This window comes from Cynoglossus semilaevis, chromosome 19, assembly GCF_000523025.1.
Source record: "Cynoglossus semilaevis isolate Cse_v1.0 chromosome 19, Cse_v1.0, whole genome shotgun sequence".
Taxonomy (NCBI): domain Eukaryota; kingdom Metazoa; phylum Chordata; class Actinopteri; order Pleuronectiformes; family Cynoglossidae; genus Cynoglossus; species Cynoglossus semilaevis.
The window spans coordinates 4,291,986-4,310,916 of NC_024325.1; the positions used below are offsets into that span (position 1 = coordinate 4,291,986).

General features: G+C 41.9%; 1 protein-coding gene across 9 annotated transcripts; it reads right to left on the reverse strand.

Moving 5' to 3' along the window:
- Positions 1-20: 20 nt before the first annotated feature.
- nsd1b (nuclear receptor binding SET domain protein 1b) lies at positions 21-18,931 on the reverse strand. Of its 9 annotated transcripts, XM_025065490.1 has the most exons (25): positions 18,503-18,931; positions 18,333-18,427; positions 14,225-15,120; positions 12,443-12,584; positions 11,956-12,122; positions 8,273-11,822; positions 7,888-7,994; positions 7,535-7,811; positions 7,234-7,334; positions 7,060-7,102; positions 6,696-6,949; positions 6,399-6,539; positions 6,123-6,246; positions 5,710-5,910; positions 5,436-5,615; positions 5,179-5,335; positions 4,858-5,063; positions 4,631-4,743; positions 4,360-4,506; positions 4,127-4,249; positions 3,802-3,918; positions 3,260-3,401; positions 3,014-3,120; positions 2,723-2,918; positions 21-2,557 (listed from the first exon to the last, which is right to left on the reverse strand). In XM_025065490.1, exons 3-25 carry the CDS (start codon positions 15,101-15,103, stop codon positions 1,794-1,796), a joined length of 8,238 nt encoding a protein of 2,745 aa, XP_024921258.1. In that variant the 5' UTR covers positions 15,104-15,120; positions 18,333-18,427; positions 18,503-18,931; the 3' UTR covers positions 21-1,793. The 9 variants fall into 9 exon arrangements, with proteins under 9 accessions (XP_024921258.1, XP_016897227.1, XP_016897229.1 ...); XM_017041738.2 differs by lacking the exon at positions 18,333-18,427; XM_017041740.2 differs by lacking the exons at positions 18,333-18,427; positions 18,503-18,931 and adding an exon at positions 16,809-18,311.

Sequence of the window (18,931 nt, forward strand, 5' to 3'; positions counted from 1 at the left end):
ACAGTAGAGTGCTCACTTCATAACATCTTATATATATTTATATAGTAGTTGACAGGTCAATGGTTGAAATCTAGCAATAATTACACTGGAATGAAACATTGCTTGTTGGGTGACTGTAAAAAGGCTTCCGGAGCGAGACTTTTCTCTCACAGGCTTCACACCGTTCCTTAAAAATAGCTCCAAAGAAATACACTCTAAGGCATTGGCAGATAAACACACGCACACACCCGCACACACACGCATGCACGCACACACAAACAATAGTAAAAGCTTGAAGGATAAACACACGTGGTGAACAAACATACAGAAGTGCAAACATCATGGCTGCAGTCCATCTTGATGAAGACTTGTTTCCTTTCTGGTGTAGAGTTCAGAGTGAGAAGACGTCGACTTACCTTCTCACTCCACCTCATTTGTGCGTAACAGAAACCATGTCTTTCCAGAACATCAGCAACCACAGGACAGGACAGGGTGTCCTCATTTTTTCCAGCTAGCTTTAGTAACACCACGTCTCTTAATTACAGTTGTACTGTCCCATGATGTCATAAGTGCCGTCTTCTTTTTTGGCATGAAATGGTGCAGGGCACATTTTCCTCCTCATAGTGGTTACTAATGAGGAGCTGCTGTTCCAGTGGCAAGAACAGGATGTTTTCAATAGAAGAACATCCATTGGTGTATCTTTAGAATGGGTTTTTTCATTACGGAGGACATCAGATCTGCTGATGTGGCAGCGTCTGGTGAAGGAATACGATACATGACAGAAAGTGTTGATCCAAAACACTGTCATTTGAAAAGATGGATTTTGAAGCACCATATGACGATGGATATTTTCAGGGAACTTAATCAAAAGGGACGGCCGGTGTATTTGGATGAATGTAGTGGCAGACATCCACAGCATGTGTCCAAGTGCTCACGCAACTGAAATAAAAACTTTACACACACCCACTGTCTACACACCTCAGGCTTTGTGAGGTGAAGAGAACAAACATATATGTAATTTTAGAACGTTTCTTTCTCTGTGAAAACAATCAGCTCTGCTACAGTATTGTTAAACTGAGTCCACAATCACAGACCACAGCAGTGAATCGGGGGTAAAATATTAGGGTAAAATGGTCAAGAGGTGATGACCCGACTGGAGTGAGGTGCATTCTTGGAAGAGTACTGAGCAGAGTGGCCTGGTTGATGGGTGGCCTCACTGAACACTTGACTTTGCTGTTGCTTAACATTATTTTTACATTAAAAAACATAAAACATTTTATACCCACTGTAAGTGCACATAATTCATGAGACATTTTAGGTGAAGGACAGGGAAACGCTCAGGTCTAAAAACAGAACATCCAGAATGAACTAGGGTTCAATTTGATGTTATTTCTGATTATGTTTATCACTGACTAATCCACCAGGGGGCGTGTTGTTGCTGTTACTCAGGAGTCGTTGCTTAAGGAGGTGAGTCAGACACACTCACAGGATGCTACAGTGAAGATACAGTACTTGGAGGTACAACAAGCCTTTGCTGATATACAGAATATAAAACCTGAACTAGAACCAAGACAAACCAGTGAGGGGAACTGGTGAAAAGGTGAGTAAACGGGTTACATCAGAGTGAAATATGTTCACTAAACATATTGTTCCAGAATATTTTTTTAACTTTTGAGAAGTTTGTGCAAAAGTCAATGTGTCAAGTGAGTACTAAGGTCAGGAGACACAGATTACCAAGAATAGAAAATCTTCACCTGCTCTCTGCCTGGTCCTGACTCACTGTTCTGCCCTCATTAATTATAATCCACTAATTGTTACTCTTCCTCCTCCTCTTCTTCATCCTCTTCGTCATCTTCATCCTCCTCCTCATCTTCTTCCTCCTCGTCGTCGTCATCATCATCATCATCGTCATCATCATCGTCATCTTCATCCTCTTTGATTTCCAGATACTCCAACCCGACCTCATCGATCACCACCTCCCCCTCCTCTTTCTGCAGGTTTGGTTTCTGCCTCTCCACCTCCCGTTCTTCTACAAACTCCTGCCCATCCTCCTCTTCTGCTAATAGCTCGTCATCCTCTAAGACATCTCTCTCCTCCTCATACGAAGATATGGGTGAGTAGTGTGGGAGGTCAAACACCTGCGGGCTGCTGGCGGCTTCAGAGCTGCTCGGTGGAGGTGAGGCTGCAGGAGCAGAGACAGGGATGGTGATGGGCACGGGGATCGAAAAGGCAGGGATTGAATCGGAAGAACCAGAGCTGGCATTGATCTGCCGGACTCTCCTGGTGGAAGGGTTCAGACTAGAGGTGTTATTAGAAGGAGCAGAAGGGATGACGGCCATTCCTAGTCCTGAGGTCAGAGCTCTGGGATCTGGTGCCGTGTACTCCCGGATTTCACCTGGTTCTAGAGGATCAGGTCCACAGGGGTCGTGTTCACTGCACGAGAGCTTGCCATCCAGCTTGGAGATGAAGAGCAGGCCTTCACGATGCTGATTGCAGAAGGAACTTGGACACATCTCACAAAAAGATGCTGCCTCCTTACCACACACATCGCACTGGTGCCATGGACATTCCCATCGACCTGCAATGAAAAGAAATGTCAGTGAGAAGGCCAGGGGACCTTTAAATGAAGGTGAACCTACAGAAGAACAGGTCCAAAAGAAAACCTGGTCACAGTTCAGGTAGTTATATATGAACCTTTATTAACCCCATGCCTGACACCAGTGCCTATAATACCATCACTGACCTGCAGGTCGTTTGGTGAGGTTGAGACAGTCAGCATGGTAAACTTTAGGACATCCTGGTTTCTTGCAGGAAACCATCTGTCCTCCGTCTCCACAGCTGAAACACTCGTCCTCTCGTTCTTTGGTCACCACAGCCTTGCTCTTCCTCTTCCCTCTCCTCTTCAGTTTCCGACCTTTGTCGTCAGAGGGAGGGTTGTTCTGATTGTGGAGGGAAATGTGGAATGTTTTTACTGTGGTTTGTGTCAAAAGGTTTTTAGAAAACCAGGCCTAACATTTGTGTTCATGTCCTTTACCTTTGGCCTAACTCCCAGGAAGCCGCTGCAGTTTGGTGCACCACATTTACAAACTGTCTTTCCATTCCCCAAACACTCCAGGTTGTAGTTGAAGGTGAGCTCAGTGCCTGAGAAGAGACAAACAAGACTAAATCACGCTGAGGAAGATTCCATATTAGACATAGAATACTCAGGATCGAAAACTAATTATTTTTCTTTGCTGTAAAAGAAGCTAATTCTGTTGGACTTTGACAGTGTTAAATATACCTGCAGCAACGTCAACCAGCGAGAACAGTCCCACCCTGGTGTCTCCACTCACTGTCCACTTCTGTGTTTCACAGTTTGGCTGACAGCAGTGGTTCATGAATCGAGCCTCGTTCCCCTTCGGTCCTGCGTCAATAATCCGGTCCTAAAACAGACAACAATGGTTTAAACTTCAAACTTTAAACTAAGGGCTAAAGACTAAGTGGAGACTTTTTGATACCAGGTTGCATCGCTTAAATAAAAAAAGAAAAACCCTGATTAATCTAAGCTGTACACTGTGCTATTGACTGTGTTAATTATGATCTTCATAAATGATGCTCAATGAAGGCATATCAACAATCCTAAATATGAAACAAAACTTTTTTCCTGTACATTGCTAAAAACAGAAACGCTGTAGCGTGTTCATTTTGGACGCTTTATTGTGCAAATATTTAGACAAATGAGAATCCCTGGATATTTGTAAACATTTTCATTGTACTATAAGACTGAATGTTTATCCACTTGTTTATTCTATACAAATCAAACACATTGTCTTGATGTCCTACCTTATCCAGTGTTAACATGTAGAAGTTACAGATGTCGTTCTCTTGTGCATGTCTGATCCTGGATCTGCACTCCTCCTCGTCAATCACCTCCCCAACATACTCGCTCACAAATTGACCCTGGGAGAAAAACAACAGGTCTGTGTATTAGAGACATTAGAATGTGACCAGAGAGGGCGCTCAATGCAGTGTAGTAACCACAGTTTTAAGCAAGAGTGTTACAGCAAAAATGTTGTTCTGTTTGTCATGAGTGTCACACAACTGAGCCACATCAAAAATTATATACATATATGACATATATGAATGAAATATATAACATTTCATTCACCTTCTTGATGTCATGCACACAGCGAAGCCCCCATCCTCGGGACAGTGTCCTGAAAATCTCCACCTGACTGTACTGACGCTTGCTGAAAGCCTGATTGAGACAACGTTCTCCTGCTGGGCAGACCTACGTGTCAGAATACAATAAATATTAGTTTACTAACTAAATAAAGACAGAAAAGGTTGGATTTCAGCTCGAAGATGAATAAAAACTCTCGACTTGAGATGTTTCTGTACCTGCGGATGACATTCATACAGCAGCATGCGGTTGATGCACTCAGAGTCTGGACCACATGGACTCTCATCTGAAGCTTTACAGTTGCAGCGGGGGATCTCAGAGAGGTCAGCTGTCAGAATCTGAACCTTTCCTATTGGTCGATTGACCTAAATAAGACAGATGTTATTGGCACAGACTAAATCTCAATGTTTTCATTTGTTTTAAGTAAATGTAATACAGGACAAAAACACATGAAATAGACAGATGTCATGAAGTAGTTTCCTCCCTGACCTTGATGTGTTTGTATGGAGGAGGTTTCCTGTCGTTCTTCCTGTCCTCTTGAAGCTGCCTCATCTCCTTCTCCGTCTGCAGCTCTCGAAACCTGGTAGCTGCCTCTTCCAAAGCTAACGAGGGACAGCAGGAAAATAATCAAAATGAATATTCCAAAAACAATTTACCCTTTCTTCATAATAGACTCAAGGAGTCACTTTGAGTTGACAGAACAAACAAAGCACTACCTTTTCTGTATGTGGCATCAACACCTTTCCCCATTTTTTCTTTGCTGTTGGCATCAACATCCATGTAAGGAAAGACCCGGGCCTGGTACGTCCACAGGTAGTCGTTGGAGCCAAAGAAGTGAACAGGAAACTCACCCACATCGTGCCTCATCCTCTGGATGTTCTGTGGGATTGTCTTGGGATGGCTGACCTCTGCAGGCCACCACCTGTAAATAATTTACCAGATCAATCTAACAATCATTCGCCTCGCGGCTCCACCATTAATTGGTTAAGGATGACAAAAGATGATTTATTATGAGTTTTTTCTAGCTGGTCACTAACCTGTAACGGCCAACTTTTACCCACAGAATGTCCTTAATGTGAGGCTTCTTTCCAGCCTTACAGTCGTTGCAGTACCAGCTGCCTTTGGGCATCTCGATGTTCAGACACTCCCGGTGAAAAGCAGCAGGACAGGACTCACAGCACAAAAGACTGCCCCCTACAGCGCAAGAAAAGAACTACATTGTTAAGTTGCGGGAACTAGGAGCTCAGTTACTGCAGATGTGAACAGTTAAAAGCAGTAATTCATGAATCATCACCTTCTGTGCAGACAAAGCACCAGCTGACGTTGACGTGTTCATGGTTCTTGACGCCACGTCTGGGTGTGAAGTGGTTCGGACAGATGATGCTGTTGTTAGAAAGGACAACGCAGCCAGCTGCCATACAGAGATCTGTGGCGTGATAGGCAACAGGGCAGCGCACACATCGCACCAGACGGCCTGCAGACAGAGGCAACACAATAAACAGAGGTTCAGAATGCAGACATGTTGAAAGAAGTGCTGACGACCTTACATGTGGGAGTCCTTACTTTACCTTTAGCTATGGACAAGCTGTTAGGATTGGCGATGAAGCAGGTGAGACAGACGTGGATGGAGCAGCGGAAGCCTCGGTTCACAGGTGCAGTTGCGGCATAATTGGCGATGCAAGAACCATGGTAAAACTTTCCACACACAGGGATCATGCAGCGGCGCACATCTTCACTGCGCTTTTTACACACAAAGCAAGTGTGGATGCCTGGAAAATAAACAACTACTTGATTAAGTGTTGCATTTGCATAAATAACATTATATAAAATATTATACTAAATGATTAGGGTAAAGCCAGCAAAAAATATTCTAATATTGCAATACTGACAAATGCAGTGTCAGTAGTGTCAATAGCAGCACCGAGTGAAGCTACTGGACAGTGGTTTAAATTTATTTTCATTTAAAAGTTATAAGACATACCTGATTTGCATTCAGGGCATATGAACTTCCCCTTAGGTGCCACAGCCAGAGAAATACAGGCCAAGTGGAAGGCTCCACAACACTGACCCTCACACAGAAGAAGCTCCCCGGTCTTTTCACACACCTAATGTAAATGTAAAAAACAATAAAATATAGATAGAAAAGAGGGATCAGAGTGGAGTAGCCCTAAAAGTGTATACTGTGTTTTCGAGCACTACTTACTTACTTTCCCCCCCTAATTACGCTGAGGCTGACACAAGAATGAATTGTTCTCACCTGACATACATTCTCCTTCATGGAAGCTGGGCCTCCTCGATCTCCAATGATCTTCCTCAACGGTAAATGTGGGTCATTACATAAAGAGAAGAGCTCTTTCAACGAGGAGAAACTGTGATCCAAGGTTGATGAGTCACCCTCCTGGTAAACAAAAGACAAAATAGTATCATTGTCACAAAAACAGAGCACAGTAGGGTATTAAACCTTCAACTGCTTGTCACGTGACTTTGTCCCAAGTACTACAACGCTGCCTACAGTGTGAAGATTAATGCTGCAAACAAAACCACAGTGTTTTACCTCTGAATCGGCTCCGTCCTTTTTCAGCTCCTCAGATTTAGTGTCCTCTGGCTGAGAGACGTCAAAGTCTGCTGATGAGGTCTCCACCTGACTGGGTTTCTGTGGAGCTGGTTCAGACAATACTGTAGTGGTACTGATGACGGATGCCTGAACAGAGGGCAACGGGGTCGTGGTGGAAACCTCTGGAACTGTTGGTGCAGAGGTGGATGCCACAAGCTGCTTGTTCCTGATTTTTAAAGTTGGAAGTCTTGGATCTAAGAAAAATAATTTACATTTTTAAAATGTATAAGACAATGGAGCTGGAACTTGGTCAAATACAGTTAAATATTGTAAATTATATATATATATATATTTACATACTGACCTGACTGAGGAACAGGACTTGTGCTATTCTTCAGTGCTCGCACCTGTAACAACATTGAATTAAGATCACATTGCAGATTACAGATTGCAGCTGTTTTATGGATTACTAACAGATTCTAAATATGTGAAATGCATTGGCATACATACTGTATATAGCAAAGAGAAATGTGTGTACCTTCTTCTTAGGGACTGTTGAAGCTTCTGCTTCCAGACTGTACTCCAGGATCTTCTGAGTTGGCTTCCTCTTCCGCTTCCTCCCCAGCACAGGGGCGTTAACTGTCAATCAAATTTTATGGCTATGTTAACATTTTCAAGTTTGCCCATTTAGTTTGCATTCTCTTCGACTAAATACTGTATGTGGATGTAGTTTCTGGTTGATCTCATCTGTGCTGCCTATTATATTAAACCCATGAGTTTCTCTTCCAAACAAAATCACCCAACACAAATGCAATATGCAATATATGCTTCAATATTACCGTTATCCTTAACAACGCCTTCTGAGAGCGAAGGCTCAGCTTCAGGAGGAGGTGTTAGTGTGTCGATGGACAGCACAGGTGTCTCCCGGGGACATGTGTCTTCAGTGTTAGGAATTTGCAGTTCAGGTGTCACTGTTGCACTAGTTTCCTCAGGAGGTGGCGTCTGTATTTCAGGGACTAAGTTGAGGGTCTGGAACTCATGGGTGGTCTGATGTGTTTCCATTGGTACATTGGTTCCATTGGTTTCAACAGGAACAGAGGTAGAAGCTTCAGAGTCCTGGAAATAAAAGAATGCCAGACACAGTGGACCTGCATAGACAATACTTGAATTATACTTCATATGTTTTTCTTACAGAAGACTGGAGAGGCTTTTTGATTTTTTTCCTTGGGGAGAAAATCTGATTGTAGTCCTCTGTCCATTCAATCAGCCTCTTACTTGGTTTTCTCAAACGCTTTTGTGCTGAAAATCAAAAAGTTTCAAAGGGGTTACTTTCTTTTAAAACATTTTTTTGTCAAAACTGTTAGTGCTGGATAGAAAAAGGAAGGTATAAAACAACTTTGTGCTGACTCTTCCTTCCACAGATGATTGTAATGTGTAAATAAATTAATGTTTGCGTAAATACTGTTCATTGACCTGGTGTGTTTCATCAACATCTGATTGAACTGCACTGAGGTGTTGTGACCACCACCAGTATTGTGTTTGGCATAAGATGACAAAAAAAAAAGAACTAAACCTACCTGAAGATACTTTGTTGCATCCTGCGCTGATGCGTGTTAATGTTTCGTTGGTCTCTGTGTGGTCATCTACAACAGCATTTTGATCCTCCTGATGTAACATAGTGTTGAATCCATGCTTTTCCAGAGGCACCATGTTCTGTAGATTTCCCTTAACCCTACGCCACCTCTCCTCCTCTGTTTCCCTTTCAACCACTTCTTTACCATCTCTTGTCTCCTTCTCCCAGCAGCTGACCTGCATGTCCTTCAAGGACAGGACTTGTGATGAATAATTCACTCCAAGCAAACAGTCTGGTATTGGTAAAGATGCAGCTCTGGTGGATTCCAAACCTGGGAATCCAGGTCCAGACCTGACCAGATCACAAGGCACTTTGTGTTTGGCTCTCCTTTTCCATCCAGTGCAGCCGCTCCTTCGATTGTGGAACCTCTTCAATGTCTGACATTTACTGTCTTTAGTTGGCGTGGTTAACATTTTATCCTGACTTGAAGTTGAATTAAAGAGATTACAATTTTGCTCCTGCTGTGCAGGTGTCACCTGGCCAGGCACCACAAGGGGCTCCTCCTTAACATGGGCACTGGGTGGACCGATGTTTAGTTCTAATGGAGCACCTTCTCGCTCTCTGGTGTCATGCAGGTCTTTTAACATCATCAGAAAAGTGCTGAACTCGTAGTTTGGATGTGGTTTGAAAGAGATGGGTTGACCATTTCTCTCATTTGTCACAGACTGAAGCGTGATCTCCTTTACATTTTTAAAGTCATTCATGAAGGAGAACGGTGACGAAGAAGAGGAAGAGGAGCATTTGTTAACAGACAAATCATCCTTTTTCGCCTTTACTGTAGAAGTGAGGGGTATGAAGTCCATGGGTGGTGTCGAGGAAACCGAGTGGTCTTCCTCTTCCCTTTTAACATCAGCTTCGAAGTCAGCCGAACCTGAGGACATTACAGTGAGGCTGCAACAGCTGGAATGCGTGTCCTGATTTAACTCACTATTTACACCAAGCTTAGATTTATAGTGTTTTAATTTAGCATTGGAGATCTGTTTGGTCTTCATGCTCCGAGTAAAGTTGTGTGAGTGAAACACATAGTCCTCAGCTTTTCTGAATACATCGAACTCCTCTTTCTGCTTCATCCTCTTTTGGTCTTTCTCCTTTTTCTCCTGCATGGCCTTGAGAGCCCTGGTCAACAAACGAGTGCTGGCTGGGAGGTGAGTGGGCAGCTCCTGTACTTGATATACTTCACTTAGAACCTGCTTTGATTGTGTTTGAACAACGGTCTCAGAGTTCTCCGGAATCTGGACCTCAGAAATATCATCATTCATAGATTCTGAACCACTTTGTTTTTCATGGTCAGTCTGTCCTTGTGGGATTACAACTGTAGCCACTGGAATTGTTTCATCATTTTTGTCTTCACTCGTTTCCTTTGCCTTTTCTTTTGTTCCTTCTAGACATCTACTTTGATTTTGAGAAGCAGGTGAAGAAATATTGGACGTACTTGTGTCAGTAGATGGTTTTTTAGTCAAGACTTCTGACTGCTCAGAATGGATGTCTTTATTGTCTGACTGGTTTGACTGATTCACGGATGAGCATGTTACACTTTTAGGACAATTTTCTGTTTCTGAATTCACTACCTTTGCTGGTGACACACCTGCAACATTGGAAGAAGAGGTGTGTTTCCCTTGTGGGGAAGGAAGATTAAAAGTACAATTCTCCCCAGCAGTTTTTAACTTCACTACTGAGACCTGCAGACTTTCTGATATGAGGATCTTCTCCAAGGACACATTTGCCTTGACATCTAACTTTTCGGACTGTTGAGGTTTTATTTTATTTGTTTTACTGTCAGATGGCTTTTCATTGGTTTTCCTTTCAGATTGGTCAATGGAATTTTCCCTGGAGTTTAGAACCTTTGTATCCATTAAATCTCTGCGTATTAATTTGACGAAGGGCTGCCTACACTTAGACAGAAGACTGGCTTGCTTCTCTTGAATTATTAGTGACTGGTCAGCACTGCTGATAGAATTTATAGAAGACTCTGGAGTTTTTAAATTTTCCATTTTCTCTTTTCGACTTGAAATTTTGGCAGCTGCGTTGACTTGATTATTGGTTTTCTTATCGGGAGGTGGACTGACACTCTTTACACTTTTTGAGCATCTGTTATTATCAATTGCGGTGGGATTTAAACTGGAAACATGAGTTTCGTTACTTTCTATTTTCCTTTTTTGTGCAGAAATGTTGTCAGGCGTTTCAGTCGGAAAGACACTTTTTATACTAGCGGCGGCATTTGAGCTGGACACTGGGGTTTTGTTGTTTTCTTTTTCTTCTGTTTTTTTGCATATTTTTTCCGTTGCACTGACTATGTTAGTGGTTATCACGTCGGGAGTTCTAGATGGATGGACACTCTTTTTGGTGTGACTATTATTGGCAGAATTTAACCTGGAGGCAGGAGTTTTGTTATTTCCAGTTTTCTCTGGTTGATTCAAAATTTTGCAAACTACACTGACTTCATTATTGATTTCTTTGTCAGGAGATTGAGTTGAACTCTTTGCGTTTTCCAAACAATTGACGTAATCGCCATCACCAACTTCTCCATCAGATTCTTGAGTATTTTTAACATGTAAGCCCCCAAATTGGTCAGACAGCTTACCAACGGGACTATCGGCTGTATTTTTGGGTGTCTGTTGGGTATACTTTGTAGAGAACACATCGGTCTCCTCAGTTACCAAGCTCTTGTGCTTCTCTGAAAGGCTTGACTGAATCTCAACACCACCAGTTGTACAGTCAGAATGACAGGAATCTGAGTTTTTATTCCTCCAATGTTCAGACTGCTCAGGCAGCCAGTTTGCTTCAGGATTTATCAGAGGCTTAGTTCTGTCTGACAACCCTGGCTTTTCACTCACTACACTGCCTGAGACACTCGTGACCACTTTTTTAGGAGCAATTGCTTGGTTCTTTTTCTTACATGAGGCTTTACTAAATAAGGTGCGATCTGGCACTGAAGTTGATGTTTTTTGTCTCCTTTCTTTACCTGATTTACTAAACCAAAGACCACTTTGGTTTTCTGGCTGTTTTCTCACCTCTTTGACACTTGAAGCAGATGTCTGATTTGAGACAGCCTTCGGCTGACGTTCAAGTGCTTTAGAACACAAAATAGGAATCGAGTCAAGATCAGAGTACGGGCACTCCTCATTGTCTCTATCTGATCCGTCGGGGCTACACGTAAACATCTTTTTAGACTCCTTACTATTCAAGTCTTTTGTCAAGTTATTTTGTTTCTTCTTTTCATCAGGTTTCTGTAAAGTGCTTGGCTTTTCTAAAGTTGGTAATGACGATGAAAGAGTTCCATTTAGAGCTTGAGACGCTTCAGGCTCGACAGCGGCTTCTGAAGTGGATAGAGAGAAAGATGACCTAGCCTTGTTATCTCCCTCCTGAGCGAAACTGTATTGGAAGTCATCGTATGTATATGGAGATACACCTGAAGCCATTTTGGGTCTTTCTGAGAGCAGAGATTCAGCCTCTGTGACACCAGAGTTCCATGAGTCCTGCAAACGCTTTGGAATCTGTTTACAAAAAAAGAAATACAGCTCAGAATGACTAATGTGTTTTATTTTACACTATTATTTTAACTTATTAAGGTCATAGATGTTTTATTTGAGTGTACTAGTATTTAATCATTAACAGGCAATTTATTACCATGTTTTTATTGTTCTTCTCCTTTCCCTTTCCTCTTCGTCGGACAAGTTGATCAAATTCATAACCTCCATAAAAAGTGCGAGTTGATTTATCCTCCACCCAGACCAGCTCCATAGGATGACCAAAGGTCCTGACATGGTACAGCCGACAAGGCCGATCACTTGGCTCTGAAAAACAACCCAACGAATGCTCATAAAATGCAAACTAAAAGAACTTTGTCCTGCAAAACAGTACAGAAATTGCATTAAGAGAACACACTGAGTTGTACAATATCTAAACTTCAGTTTAAAATAATACACAGCTCTATGACAATATTGGTATAAGTCTAAATGGATGAGCCAGAGTTTGTAGTAGTAATGCATAGTTTCAACTGAAATGTCAATTCAATTGCATTAAGACTGTCTAGTTCCAAACATTGTTTTTAAAAACAGCCATATATAATACATTACTCTGATTAATAACAATAAGCCAGAGTGCTTCAACTCACCTTTCACTTTGTGATAGATTCCCTGCACAGGGTCAACCATCACCTCACAGGGCCACCATGGTCTCCGCCCGTACTTTGCCCAAATAATTTCACCCTCTAAAAACTTCAGCGGTGGCAATGAATTTTTCTTCATGATGTCCTGCTAACCACAAAAGTACAAAAATAAAATGTTGAATGAGTTCCACATGAAATGAAGACATTTAGTATTTACAGCAAATTGGCTGTGTTACTTGGCTGAGAGACTATATCTCAAAAGTATTTTGTATCAATTTGCTTTGCTGTTGACAAGTCTTTTGGTAATGAATCAGCAACATGCTTTCAAATGTTTAAACAGAACCACTGTCCTGTTAGGGCATAACAAAACTTGTTTTGTTTGTTTTGTAAAAAAAAAAAAAAAAGTAAATATTACAGTTCAGTGTAGTGTGGAGATCATTCACAAGGGACTAGTTGCCCCTAGCAGTCTGGGAGTTGCTGCACAGGGGGTCATTAAATATATGTTTGTTATGACAATTTTGTTACTTTTTCACCCAGGTTTTTCCAGAAATTTGAATGTCTTTAAACACACATTAACATAAATTAAACTTATTGTAGCATAATAACGTTCAGTGACACACAGAGGGTTCAATGTACAGAATGTGCTCTTGCTGAGTAGACAGCATAATACTGGACATAACAGTAGATTCATTCTTCCACTCCTAAATGCAGAGCTTTGAAATCTAGGCATTAAAAAGAATTGGACTTAATCACACAAAAAAGCTGATCACAATACACATTTTTTGCAAGGGCACCAGAGAAATTGTGAGGTACACACATAAATAGCACCTTTATTGTGCTGTGACCCACAAACATACTGTTCTGTAAATATCGATTATCCAATATACTGTATCTGTCAGTTATCCCGGGATGAGAGTTGTGGCACATGGAACTGAAAAATTATGTTCCCATAGATAATTATAATGCATGGAACATGAAGTATAATTTCAGGAGAAATCATAACATTTACTGAATCACTACATCTTCTTTAGGGATGAATATGAGCATTATTGTCATAATCCTGGCCTGTAGCCAAGCAGTCTTGAACAGGTTCTAACTAGAATTTATATTCTGTTGTAGAGCATCCAACTTTTAGCCTTCTGGCCACTACTATTCTCAATGACCTTTTGTGAAATAATCAAACTGACTGCAAACCAGTAGGTTCTGCTGTACTCTCAGAAAGAACATCTGTGACAACCAACAAAGGCACGGCCTGTGAAGTAGCACTGTAGACAACACGGTTGAAGCTGTGTCTAGAAAACTGGTCAAAGTGCAATATTGAATTCTTTTTAGGACAAAGGGGAGAAATAAAACGGCAGAATTAAAATAACTACAAAAACAGCACCAATCAGAAATATTTGAACAAATTTTAAATGAGCAGGTCTTAATGTTTTCATCAAATTAGCCCGCATACAAGTGCATTCTGTTTTTACCCAAAATGAATTCCCTCTGCAACTAGTGAAACTTTCATTTGTGTCAACACAAACAATGTTGGCCATAACTCTGGACAGAGTGCTGGAACTTTTTATTGTCCTTCACTCCAGGACAGTAAAAGCATCACTCTGGCTTCACTCTGCCTCTGATTGGTAATTTCACCTGACATGTGCTAGCCAGGTCTGGTAGGGCATGCCAGGTCTGTAAGTGCACAATCACCAGAAAACAAACCTCCCTAACAGTGAGAACATTTCTCAATTTTTCTCAAAAATTCAAAGTGATAATTTTAACAAGTGTAATAAATGTCAAACTTGCCCATGATTGCCTTGAGGGACTATCCACAAACATGAAGAGATCGGTGTCACTGTCCCACTCGTCCTCTGAGCCATCCCAGTATCTCCGGCGTTGACCTGAGGACTGGGACCGTGTGACTACCTTCGCTGATGACAGGGAAACATCCTTGGAGTTCAAGTTTAAGTCTCCAGAAGCTGCCTGAGGAACATCCCCTTTATTCTCATGAATGTCCCGTAAGCCTTCAATAGGTGACACTGTCTCTCGAACTTGATCAGCATCATCATCCTCAAATAAAGCGGATTCAAAATGAAGAAGGCCATTAGCAAAAGGACTGTTGCTATCGAGAGAGAAAGCGGGGCTTGGTGGGCCAGAGGAGTTACCTTCTGTGTTTTTCTTTGAAGGAACATGATTACTCTGTTTGCCTGTTGGTGGATCTGTACTTCGTGTTGGGACCTCAGGTTGTTTCTGCCCGGCAGGACTTTTACCAGGACTCTCCTCCTTATTTGTATAAAGGGTTTCACAATATTTCCTGCTAGTAAAATCAGTCCAAGAGTCTTTATATATTTCCTGCCCCTTCTGCTTCTTAGGTGCCTCCCAATCCCAGGTTCTTTTAGGCTCTCTCACTGGCAGAACCAGGTCAGGCTGACTGACCATGGTGGTGAGATGCTGTAACCTTCTCAGAGGACTGTAGTTGGAAGAAGAGGAGGACGGGTGGTCCCTTTGTGAAAACCCATACACAGAAGCATGCTTGAGGGATGAGGTGGCAGCAGACATGATTGCACTGGTCCTGTTGCCCTGCTGTCTGGAGGACAAAGAGGGGGTGGAGAGGTCACATCCAGAGTTCAAAGGACAGGTGGGCTGATGACTGTCCCTTTTAGGGCCTACATGAGGCCCACTCATGCTGACATAGTGTCTTCCTGAAAGAAAAACAAACATTTATCAGTTCTACAAATCTTATTTAAAAAAAATAAAAAAACAAAAGATGCACTTCACGTCACAATACACTTTGAAAGCCCTGTTTTAGTAGATGCCTAATACTCTTAAAACTACTGAATAATTTATCTGTTTCCTTCTTCCAAAGTTTCTACAGCTCATTGCCTAAACAAATGATTTGTCAGTCTTTACACCAGATACTTTACCTGATCAGTACCTGTATTTCATTGATTTAAATTTTTCACTATTCTACTTATACCCTAATGGAGAATTACAGCACTGAACTCAACTATGAAACACTTCAGTAATTAGCACAGGACATACAGGAGCATTGGGCTGTACTTTTAATCAACTGAGCTGGACAATTTCAATGCTTGCTTAACGCACCACAGTCACCTGCCAGGCCATCTTCTGATTACATGCTTGATCCGTTAACCACGGAGCCACAGGTTGCCCCTTTTTTATACATATTTACTCAGGTATGGGGGATGTGGACCTTGTCTAATGAGGAGATACAAGATAATAAACACAATCCAAAATTGTATTATACAACCCATCTTTAAATCTTTAATTTTAAGACACAAAAGTGCTGAATCCAATTGAAAATGGGCCAAAATTACATACTGCCTACTTTAAACACCTAAGATCAACACTAAGATGACATCACAAAGGACCAGTGTGTAGAATCATTTAATGTCTGGTGGTAAATCTAATTGTTATGGCTACATTTTTTTATAACTAATACTATTCAAGTTCATTTGGTAATTTTTTTGTGAAACACAATAATCCAGTATGGTGGTCTTAATAGACAAGCCCCGTTACAAGTTCCAGTAATAAAATCGGGATTAAAACAACTGGACCCAAATATGACAATGTGTACCTTTCATAGTACCTACAAGGAGTAAGCTAATGGTAGCATTCATAGAAAGAAAGAAAAAAACAAACCTTATTTCGGTATATAAAACGAGCATATCCTGGAATCTTAAAAGTTCAATTAATAATCGGCAGTGCATGTATGTGCATTTAGAAATAACTCTATACATAAATACATGCATAGATATTTACACAACAGACACACACACATCCTGACTGACCAACTGACTAGCATCCTAATCTCAATAACCGTATTTCAGAATGCGAACTAAATTCGAAAAAGGCTCAAATGATTGCGATACGATAAAAATGGCATCCACTGCCGTAAGGTCAGTCACTGAACTTCTACACATACCTATGTGCAACCAAAGGCTGTCGGCTTAAAATGGCGCGTTGTGTGTTTGTATTTAAAGTCCGCCCAACGTCAAAACCTTTAACGCTTAATCCAAGACATGGAATAAAAATGGACCCATCCGTGCGCGTACACGTGACTGCGGCGCGTGCACAGAGGTGCGTGTATGTTGATGTCGGTGTGTGTGTATCTATGGCTCCATGACTGTAGTCAGCGCTCCACAACAACATACAAGCGAAGACGACACACAAGCTCACGCACACACGCACAAAACACACTAACGTACTAGTACAGTCATCCCTCCCAATAGATGCAGTGTGTATGTGTGTGTGCGCCTATGGCTGTGTGTGTGTGCATCAAACAACAAAATCACGGAGAAAAAACAAAATGACGCGGGATCTGACGCGACAATCTTACCATTCCCGTGTGGTAGAAAGCGAACCTCACCTTCATCTTCCTCACTTTGCCGTTTAAATGGCCTAATTTCTAAATTTGTGAGAGCGGATGAGGAGAGTCCCGGAGGCAGCACTACTAGGCCTGGATCCTGTGAAACGTAGTCACCCACTCACCCCTCCTCCCCTCAACTCCTCTCTCTACATGCGCGAAAGCCTGGTCCAGCGGCCCCTGGAATATTCACAGGCTCGTCGTACTCCTTCAGTCACAGCCCTCCTTTTTTGCTGTGAGATAGTGTAACTACAACTTTAAAATCAACCGACGGTGGATTTTTGCCGTTTCCTGTCTTGCAGACTCTGCCTGTCCCTTGAAAGTCAAGTCTTTTTTCCCCTCTGCCTGTGCGCACCAGCCAGGCGTCACCACCACCTCCCTCCCTCCACAGTAGCTCCTCGGCAATGAGCACTAAGGGGTTCCCTATCATCTCAACTATTATGATTTTGTGAATTAATAAATTGCTGACAGACCTAAAACTCGGAAACTTCAAAACCACTGCTGTCGTCCCATTGAAAGTCAAGTCACTAGTAATTAATGACATCTATCGGTAAGACCACAGAGTGCAACAGATATCGCCAGATCTCCTCACCCCTCCCTTCCCCATGCGCGTTAGACGATTACATTGATTGTTACATATAACAAAGAATGCAAAAGCACTCTCCCACAACCATCACCTCACTTCCACTTTCTTTTTCACTGGTTATCCACGAGGTCTATGCAGTTTATGCTGCATACTATTGTTTTTATAGTATGCTTTTGCAGTCCTCAATTTTGTTGTACCCCCATGTTACAGTGACAATAAAGACTATCAGAAAATAAATGTGTATACAAAACATGTTTAGAACCTTAAAGCAACTACTTGCATTGACCTACACCAATCTTAAAAACTAGCACACTTGCAACAAGCCAGTTTCTATAGGACAGCACTAGCTATGAATTTTAGGGTCTTTATCCCCACGTTTTATCGTCTACTTGGGAAAGCAGACTAAAAATTGAATCAGGCTAATGATATTTAAGAAAACATTTTGACATTCTAAATAAAGCAAGCAAAAGAAGATGGCAGCTGCTAACCAGAAAACAAAACAACAATAAAAAATCACCAGGAGGAAACTGCATTGCAAACCAACTACAACAACAAACAAACTCCTATTGATTTGCTGATACAGCTAACTTTAATTAGCCTAAGTATTTTACAATAGAAATTAGCAATTTCTTAATGACTGAGCCATTTTTCTCCTGCCAGCTCCTGCTGGATAGAGGTGATACTGCACCCACCCAATGTATGTTTGTATTCATTAAGATCTTTTTAGAGCTTCATGAAATAATGAGGTTAATATAGTGGCCCAACATGGCGGCCTCCTACATGTATGTTTTTCTTTAAATATTTTAAAAGGACTTATCAACAAACTTGTAATCTACATACAGCTAATATTTCCAATATATGCAAATAAACTGTCCTTAATGTTAAGCACTGACCCTTTCATCACCACCGTCAATAATAAAGCTACACCTGGCTGCCATTACCACTGACACTTCACACGCCAAACTTGTGCCAACAGCTGGCATCCTCCTCCTCCTCCTCTTCATCACCACCACCACCAAGACGACACAACACACACCTGGACATGACATAAGCATAAAAATAAATACATAAACTCATGTGAGACAAGAGCTAAAATAGTGGTGCAGTATACCCGGAAAAAAACAGTCGACTTCCTTCGTGCCTTCCTCCTCAGAGACGAGTTGCTGTTCAATCTGTGGCAGCTCACCCTGGTCCCTTCAAAATGGAGTCCTCCAGCCTGAGAGGAGGGAGCAGAAGCACCACAGGCCACACACTCTTCATGTATGATCCATGATAAAGTTGAGCCGCGCTGCCACGGAGGGAAGAGAAGTCCACAGAGAGACCCACAGAGCTCCACTGCTGGACTCTGGACGTATGTCCACTGTGGTTCTCAACTCAGCCGCCCTGACACGAGGGGCACATTTTCTTTAACATGCAAAATGTCTCTGCCAAAGTCAGCCTCAGAAGCGCTGCTGCTGACAGAAAGCGCCACAAATATCTCTGTTGAGTATGTGTGTACGCGTGTATGTCAAACGCACGGCTGACAACACCAACCATGACA